Here is an 8,466-nt window from a genome sequence, read left to right on the forward strand (position 1 = left end):
AGGAAGGAAAGGGAGAGTGCGGGTCTGCAAATTGAAATTGAGTGCGGGTCTGCAAAAAATATCTGTTAAGAAAATGCTAATGTGTCTCGTGAACAATAGAAGGGATTTGCGAGGCTCGCACTAATTCTGCTATTGTTGAACTCGCGTGCAGACGGGTGAGAGTGACACACCAATCACGTGAGAGAATGAGGTGTGTGTGCGAGTGTCAGAGCTGGAGTAGTGAAAGCACGCTCACACAAAAGGCAGTTTGGGTTTGCCGAAAGCCTGTCCAGTATTTTAAAGAGAATCTAAAGAGGTTTTAAGAATAAACCTCTCCTTTCTCTCTTTCTCTCTTTCTCTTACACACACACACACACACACACACACACACACACACACACACACACACACACACACACACACACACACACACACACACACACACACACACACACACACACACACACACACAAACAGAGATCTCTCACACATAATCGGCAAAGTGAGACTCTACACAGTGTAATTTGCCTTTGATTGCTCTCTCTCTGTGAGAACACTGAGTTGTGTATTACAACATGCAGGCCAGGGCAGCCTAATACAAAATAAACAGAGCAATTCTCACCGTATAGAATAGAATAGCATTCAGTGAAAAGTCAATAGGCCTACAGCTAGAATCAGTCTACAGAATGTATTGAGTTACATTAGACGGGTTTTAAAGAGGTAGGCCTGTTAAACCTTTTTATTAAAGAATGTTTGGATTAAGGCTTCTGTTTCCACAATAGCAGGCTATACTTGATTGTTGATGGTTGCAAACACTTTGCTCAAATGTATTTTCTCACAGGCTGTTCTCTGGTACGCCTGGCGGGCCTATATAGCCAACAGATAGCACTCACAGGTGTAACCTAGTAGTTCACAGGTATCAGAATATTTGACATTCTGTGGCAGCTGGGCCTTTAGAAGATGCCAACTGATATTAGTTCCCTCTGGAAAGTGTTGCCTTAGAGTGTGTGTGTGTGTGTGTGTGTGTGTGTGTGTGTGTGTTTGTGTGTGTGTGTGTGTGTGTTTCTGTTTCTTATGGAAAGAAAGACAAAATCTCTTAAAGACCCGTCACGGGTCCCAGGCCGTTTTCTAAATCTAGGCCTATTTGAATAGGAGGTGCCCCCATGTCCAGTCCGATTCATCCCCCATCTCCTGTTTAATGAAAGGAGTTGTGGCCGGTCTGGGGCAGGACGAGGTGGGGGGGGACAAAGGCTGCATGTGGCTCTGGCACATTATGCTGCAGTTAGGGGGCTATGTGAGAGCAGCGGGGGTTTGGTTCAGTACAGGCTGGCTCACGGGCACAATACACCCAGCTCTGCATAAAGGGAAGCCCTACCATGCCATTATATTGTCACTGCTAACGAGCGCTTCATACGCCTTTGATATAATCTCACTATTGAAATCCGTATAAATCTCCCCGCGTTTACAGCCAAATCCTATTTGTTACGGGTGTGTGTGTATGTGACTGTGGGGGTGAGTGAGTTTTGTCTCTTCACCTGCGCAGCTCTGTTCTGGCAGACGAGGCTGTGGAGAGGGGCGCGCAAGGCGCTGACACGCATGTCAAATGGGCCCTGGTACACCGGCTTTCATTAACAAATCCCCACTCCCGCTCATACGACATCTCGTGGGCGGATCTGAGCTGAGGCAGAATTAGAATAAAATCAATGTTTAAGTATATAAAGTGGATATAGCCGTTACTATTGAGTCAAATCTGATCTGATAACAGTTATTGGATTACACATGGGGAAAATAATCAAAATATCTACGCAGCTCTTGATGAATAGAGTTAAATAATTATGAATGACAATAACATAGCCATGCACATTGGACAACCATAACAGAACACTGGTGCACTTGTTGGGTTCATATTCCTATATCTCATACATTTATGAAACCTTTTTTGGTGCAATTTGTTAGTGTAATATAGTATAGTATATTGCACGTTTTGATTTACAGGCCCACACTGTGGTAGCCTACCCTTTCTTCAGGATTATTGGGTGAGAGGTGCTGCTGACACACGAATGTGTCCTCTAAAAGGCTTTAGGGGCTCTTTGGGTTGTTTGGACAGGCCTATGTAATACAATTTCCTTTAGGAGAAGGGATGGATAGGTTTCTGTTCAGAGCTTCCCAACCAAACATATCAATATTCTGATGATGCATCGATAGCCCAATGATCCAATACGTTTTGAGCTGTCATAGAGGAGAGAGCAATAGAAGAGGTTCTATAGCATATGTCCATAATGACGAATGTTTTTCTTTTTAGGCTACTGTAGGCTAGCTACTGTCTGTTACCCGGGTGCTTTGTCCTCTAGCTCAGGGGCACTGCGCATCTTGTCTGTTCTCCACGTGTATTTGTGCGCAGACTCATTTAACAGACCAACCAACATAAACAAGCAACGGAAACTAAACATTTTAAATCAAGCCGAACGTTTAGCCCACCTATCTGTGCCAAGTTTCTCCACACAGTCCAGGAATCTCTAAGCAGGTTTAGGGGTCTTTTAGAAGTGCCCTTTCCGTTTTCAATGCGTGGATTGGTCACAGTGAAGCTCATTTGCATGCGCCGCCCATATAAATCATCCCACTGCAGCCCTCTCGCGCTGGGAGAGCAAACCTCCGAGAGTGCAAAGCAGAGTGAGCGCGGGAGAAAGAGAGTGAGCGCGTACTAAAACTAAGGGATCATTATCGCAGCATCCTAATAGGAAAACTGGCGTGCCCAACGAGAGAGGGCGAAATTCAACTTGATAAGTGCTTTTGTTTGAATAAATAGTTGAGTTAAGTGCAGCCAGTTCAGTGTGTTTTAGTTGTGTCAAATCGGCAGAATGGGTATGAGAGGGTGGAACTGGTGGGTGCTGGTGGGCATTCCACTGGCTGTCCTGCCCACTCTCACGCAGGGAAAGACAGTGAAGTACGAGACATTTGAGGAAGACGCCCCTGCAACTGTCATTGGAAACTTGGCCAAGGACATTTCATCCAGCCCCTCCTCCGGCTCCAAGACAAATTTCAGGATGATGAAACAGTTCAACTCGTCTTTTATCCGTTTGAGGGAGAGCGACGGACAGCTGACTATCGGAGAGAGAATTGACAGAGAGAGAATCTGTAAACACACCCTTCACTGCCTCGTCGCCTTTGATGTGGTAAGCTTCTCCAAAGAGCAGTTCAAACTCATCCACGTCGAGGTAGAGGTCAAGGACATCAACGACAATTCCCCCGAGTTTCCACGGAAAGAGTCGAGTCTGGAGATCTCCGAAAACACAGCGGTGGGCACGCGGATCCCGTTAGATTTCGCTGTGGATGAAGATGTGGGGTTGAATTACATCCAGAGCTACCAGATCTCCGTTAACAGTCACTTCACCATAGACGTGCTCAGCAGAGCCGACGGGGTTAAATATGCGGAGCTCGTGCTCATGAAAGAGCTGGACCGTGAGACACAGGCTTCCTATGCGCTCGAGCTGGTTGCTATGGACGGCGGCAACCCGTCCCGCACGGGATCCACGCGCATCAACATCAAGGTGAAAGACTACAATGACAACAGCCCCTTGTTCGACAGGAGCAGTTTTACAGTGGACCTCCCTGAGGATGCACCAGTAGGGTTTCTCTTACTGGACCTGAACGCAGAAGACCCGGATGAGGGGCTGAATGGGGAGGTGGTGTATGGTTTTGGTCACCAGGTGCCATCCGAGATAAGACAACTTTTCAGAGTAGACCGCAAAACGGGAAGGCTCACCCTCGAGAGCCCCATTGACTTTGAGAGCAAGAAAACGTACGAATTCGACGTCCAGGCGGTTGACCTGGGTCTGAACCCAAGCCCCGCCATCTGTAAGATAGTGGTGCGGGTCCAGGACGTTAACGACAACGCACCAGAGATCTCCATCACCCCTATGACGTCCATCACGGCTGGAATTGCCTATATCACGGAGGCTGCATCGCGCGAGAGTTTTGTAGCGCTGGTCAGCACCTCTGACATGGACTCTGGAGCTAACGGACAGGTGCACTGTACGCTCTATGGCCACGACCACTTCAGGCTGCAGCAGGCGTACGAGGACAGCTTCATGATAGTGAGTACGAGCCCGTTGGACCGGGAGAAGATCCCTGAGTATAATCTAACAGTGGTGGCAGAGGACTTGGGCTCCCCACCGTTCAGAACCATCACCCAGTACACCATCCGGTTGATGGACGAGAATGACAATGCTCCTGTGTTCAGTAAATCGGCGTATGAAGTGGCTGTGGTGGAGAATAACACCCCGGGGGCCTACATCACCACGGTGGTCGCCAGGGACATGGACTTGGGACACAACGGGAAGGTGATCTACAAGCTCGCTGACACCTACATCATGGGCTCCCCGGTATCTACGTTTGTCTCACTGGACCCCGCGAGCGGCTCCATTTACGCACTCAGGAGCTTCAACTATGAAGTCATGAAACAGCTGGAACTCTGCATCACAGCCAGCGACGGTGGGTCCCCGCCCCTCACCGGAACCGCAAGCATTCATGTCAGGATAGTGGACCAGAATGACAACGCACCTGTCATCAACCAGCCCGCACTAAATAATGGGTCCTCTGAGATTCTGCTGCCCCGGGACGCACCCTCAGGCTACGTCATCACCCGGGTGGAGGCGCGAGATGCTGATGAGGGCGTGAATGCAGAGCTGTCCTACAGACTGGCATCTGGAGAGGGTTCCATGTTCTCCGTTAACAAGGCCACCGGAGAGGTCTACCTCAACCGCGAGCTCAGCCACGACGTGGACGAGACCCTGCGCATGACCGTCACGGTGAGTGACAATGGGAGACCTGCGCTCACCGCCACCGCTACGCTTCATTTCCTCATCATTGTGGGCGCCCCGCCGAATGACAGGACGGTGTACTGGGCAGGCAGCGGGGAGGCGGGGGAGCACGCACAGTGGGACCTGTCAGTGGTGATCATTGTCGTTCTGGCGGGGAGCTGCACGCTCCTGCTGTTAGCAATCATCCTCATCGCCACCACCTGCAACCGGCGGAAACGGGACAAGACTGGAGATGACACAGACTCGTATGGGGAGAAGGAGATCCTGGAAAGGGGCAAGAACATCAGCGACAATCCACTGCTGCCGCTCCATGGAACCGTGGGAGGGTTTGAAGCTCACACCTTCTCTAGCCAGCCCGGGTTTACTGGGGGACACACTGGCAGCAGCGACCTGTGCTCCACCTCTGAGGATGGGAGAGAGGCACCATGCGTCTACGAACCGGACAGCAAACCCAAGGTGAGATGCTGTTTTTAATCTAGGCCTACTACCACCATTTGTCTGTCTCTCTCTCTCTCTCTCCCTCTTTGTCTCTCTCTCTCTTTGTCTCTCTCTCTCTTTGTCTCTCTCTCTCTTTGTATCTCTCTCTCTCTGTCTTTGTCTCTCTCTCTCTCTCTCTCTCTCTCTCTCTGTCTCTCTCTCTCTCTTTCTCTCTGTCTCTCTCCCTCTCCCTCTCTCTCTCTCTTTGTCTCTCTCTCTGTGCTCTCAGCCACATACAGTGCTATTGTATTGTGTTGCTGTCCAAGGTGCTGAACTATGTGTGTTTCTCTCTCTGCTCCACAGGGCTACTCCACTCTGCCCGGCTACGGTAACAGCTACAATAATGGTAAAGAGGCAGTCAGACCAATCACAATCTGGAAGGGCAACTCCTACACCACCATCTCCGCGAGAGACCCCGCGTTCAGCGGGAAGGACAGCGGGAAAGGCGACAGTGACTTTAACGACAGTGACAGTGACATCAGTGGCACCGACCTGAAGAAGGAGGGGGTACCGGTACACCCCATGGGCTGTCACAGTGGTAAGAGACACTTATATTTCTTTATTATCATAACCATTATAGTAATTCGAATGAAATCGGTGTGTATGGAATTTTGCTTTTGTGTTTGGTCGCACAAGTAGCCTAACCTCTTCCCTTCCCTCCTCTCTCTCTTTCTCAGGTCTATGGGCATGTACCAGTGAATGTAAGGTTCTGGGCCACTCTGACCGCTGCTGGAGCCCCTCGGCTGTCCGTGCTCACATTGGTCCCTCACTCGTTCCCACCCCCACCAGCCAGACTGTCTCCTCCTTCAACAGCTTTTCCAAGACTGCCTCGCTGCCCCGGGACTCGCTCCGGAGAGATAACTATTACCAGGCGCACATCCCCAAAACAACGGGCCTGCAGAGCGTGTATGAGAAGGTACTACATAAGGAATATGACTATGTCCTGGTCACTCCTCCCAGACCCTTGAGAGTTCAGGAGATTAGTGACATCACTATCCCAGTCTATAGTCCCACCACGACACGGTGTCCCAGCAATGAAGTCTAAAAAAGAACTTAATTCACAGCGTTCCAAAAAACGGTTTCATTGATCAAACCATGTCAATGAGAATCACATGTTGCTTACAAATGTATGAGATTATTGTGGGAAGAATATGTAAATGAGTTTATATATCCAAAATAATATTTGTGTATTTTGCATTTTTAAGTGTTTCATTGTAAAAGTCACATTTGGAGTTTATATCCAATCACTTTAAAGACTTTGTTGGACATACTGTGTAATTTATGCAAGGATTTGTATATAAAGAGTTTATTTTTTATAAAAATCATAATTAAAAATCGAAGATGTGTACATATTAATTGTAATTATACTCGATTCTAAGGCATGAATTCTATTTAAATGGCCCAGAAACAACGGTTTTAGGCTGGAGACCCAACGTACAAGTTGATAATTATGTATGAATTTATTTGAATGCAATAATGTAATAATTGTTTAGATTTTGTATCACGATATTCGAAAGAAAATAAACATTGAAATACTGTTTTGCAACTTCAGTAATCTTTTCCTACATTACTTCTGTTCACTCCTGCATTAGCCTATTTGTGCAAGTCACGCTGCTCTTGGTTTTAGAGGAATAAGGGAGCTAAATAAAAAGGTATTCTATATTATTAAATAGAGGCATAATCCTTCGTCAAGGCATTATGCCCCTTCTGACAATGAAATTCATTACCCTCACCTATTCTGCAATTTGCAGACGAGAGGTGTCGCTATTGTAAAAGCTGTGCGCTCAGTAGTTGTCATTCAGTGACAGGACAGTTTAGGAGTGAGGGATGAAATAACACCTGAATACAAAATACGAACCCCGCCTACTTGTCTCATCCACATTTGATTGAAGATTGACTTTGACCACTGACAACAAAACGATATGGCCGGCTAGCCAATGTGCTCGCTAGAGGCAAAAAGTTGTAACCAAACAGGCTAATCAATCAGATAAAATTTTACAGAATCCTCTGCACATATTATAGTCTCCAGGAGTTACATTCTCTGTCTAAAGAGTCAGTGGACCACATTTATTTAACTAGGCAAGTCAGTTAAGAACAAATTCTTATTTTCAATGACGGCCTAGGAACAGTGGGTTAACTGCCTGTTCAGGGGAAGAACGACAGATTTGTACATTGTCAGCTCAGGGGCTTGAACTTGCAACCTTCCGGTTACTAGTCCAATGCTCTAACCACTAGGCTACCCTGCCGCCCCTCAAGGCGTAGAACCAGAATCAGCACACATACTCAATCAAAATGCACGTTGCCAAATGCGCGCCGATGCGTAAAAGCGCCCTTGGTACATTTGGATAGGGAACTGTTTACGCATCGATTGACTATCGCCTATAACCACATGGTGTAATGAATATGTCAGGTAATAAAACATGTAAGGATGGCTCAATCAGTGCACATAAGCATTCCGGGGGGGATTTGTTCCCATGGATCTTGCCTTAGTGGCAGAAATATGGTATCATCAGCTTGAGACAGGATGACACATTCCACAGGATCCACCGGTGAATTTAGGAAACTTTAGAACTGAGTGAGAGAGAGAGAGAGAGAGAGAGAGAGAGAAAGAGAGAGAGAGAGAGAGAGAGAGAGAGAGAAAGAGAGAGAGAAAGAGAGAGAAAGAGAGAGAGAGAGAGAGAGAGAGAGAGAGAGAGAGAGAGAGAGAGAGAGAGAGAGAGAGAGAGAGAGAAAGAGAGAGAGAGAGAGAGAGAAAGAGAGAGAGAGAGAGAGAGAGAGAGAGAGTACTGTAAGAGCAGCTCAGGTATCCCATCTGACTGAACGTATGTTCCAGGGTGCCTTTAGATCCGCTGTGCACGTTCACGTTTGTGTTCCACCTACAGAACAAGGCGCGTTCCCGTCTGGATTAGGACTAGAGAAATAGTGCATCATGTGTGCCTGTCAAACGTAAATACACACATTATGACAAATTATTTCTAAGATTTTGTAGTCCTACACTGCGTGTATGTGAGTGCCTCTGCCAAGAGATCTGGACATGTTTTACACAGAAGTTAATGAATGCACTTGCCCTGTGGGTGGTTCAAGACCCGAACAGGCTGTTCTTCCTCAGTGTACTCAAAGCCTTAACACCGTCCTACTCTGCATTCCTTATGGAACCCCTGTTGTGAGGCCAACAGAGTGACAGAATTTG

The 8,466-nt window shown here is 47.5% G+C and overlaps 1 protein-coding gene across 1 annotated transcript; it reads left to right on the top strand.

Annotated features, from left to right (window-relative positions):
* Positions 1-2,604: 2,604 nt before the first annotated feature.
* LOC110530636 (protocadherin-8) lies at positions 2,605-6,822 on the top strand. Its single transcript, XM_021613848.2, has 3 exons — positions 2,605-5,255; positions 5,580-5,814; positions 5,954-6,822. The coding sequence occupies exons 1-3, from the start codon at positions 2,838-2,840 to the stop codon at positions 6,319-6,321; spliced, it is 3,021 nt and encodes a 1,006-aa protein (XP_021469523.2). The 5' UTR covers positions 2,605-2,837; the 3' UTR covers positions 6,322-6,822.
* Positions 6,823-8,466: the final 1,644 nt, after the last annotated feature.

The sequence above is a fragment of the Oncorhynchus mykiss genome, chromosome 8 (genome assembly GCF_013265735.2).
Source record: "Oncorhynchus mykiss isolate Arlee chromosome 8, USDA_OmykA_1.1, whole genome shotgun sequence".
Classification (NCBI taxonomy): Eukaryota; Metazoa; Chordata; class Actinopteri; order Salmoniformes; family Salmonidae; genus Oncorhynchus; species Oncorhynchus mykiss.

Excerpts from the sequence above, each read along its gene's own strand:
- LOC110530636 (XM_021613848.2), top strand. The coding sequence starts at position 2,838 with ATGGGTATGAGAGGGTGGAACTGGTGGGTGCTGGTGGGCATTCCACTG. Across the intron at positions 5,256-5,579 it reads AACCGGACAGCAAACCCAAG|GGCTACTCCACTCTGCCCGG; the intron begins GTGAGATGCTGT and ends TCTGCTCCACAG. Across the intron at positions 5,815-5,953 it reads CCCCATGGGCTGTCACAGTG|GTCTATGGGCATGTACCAGT; the intron begins GTAAGAGACACT and ends TCTCTTTCTCAG.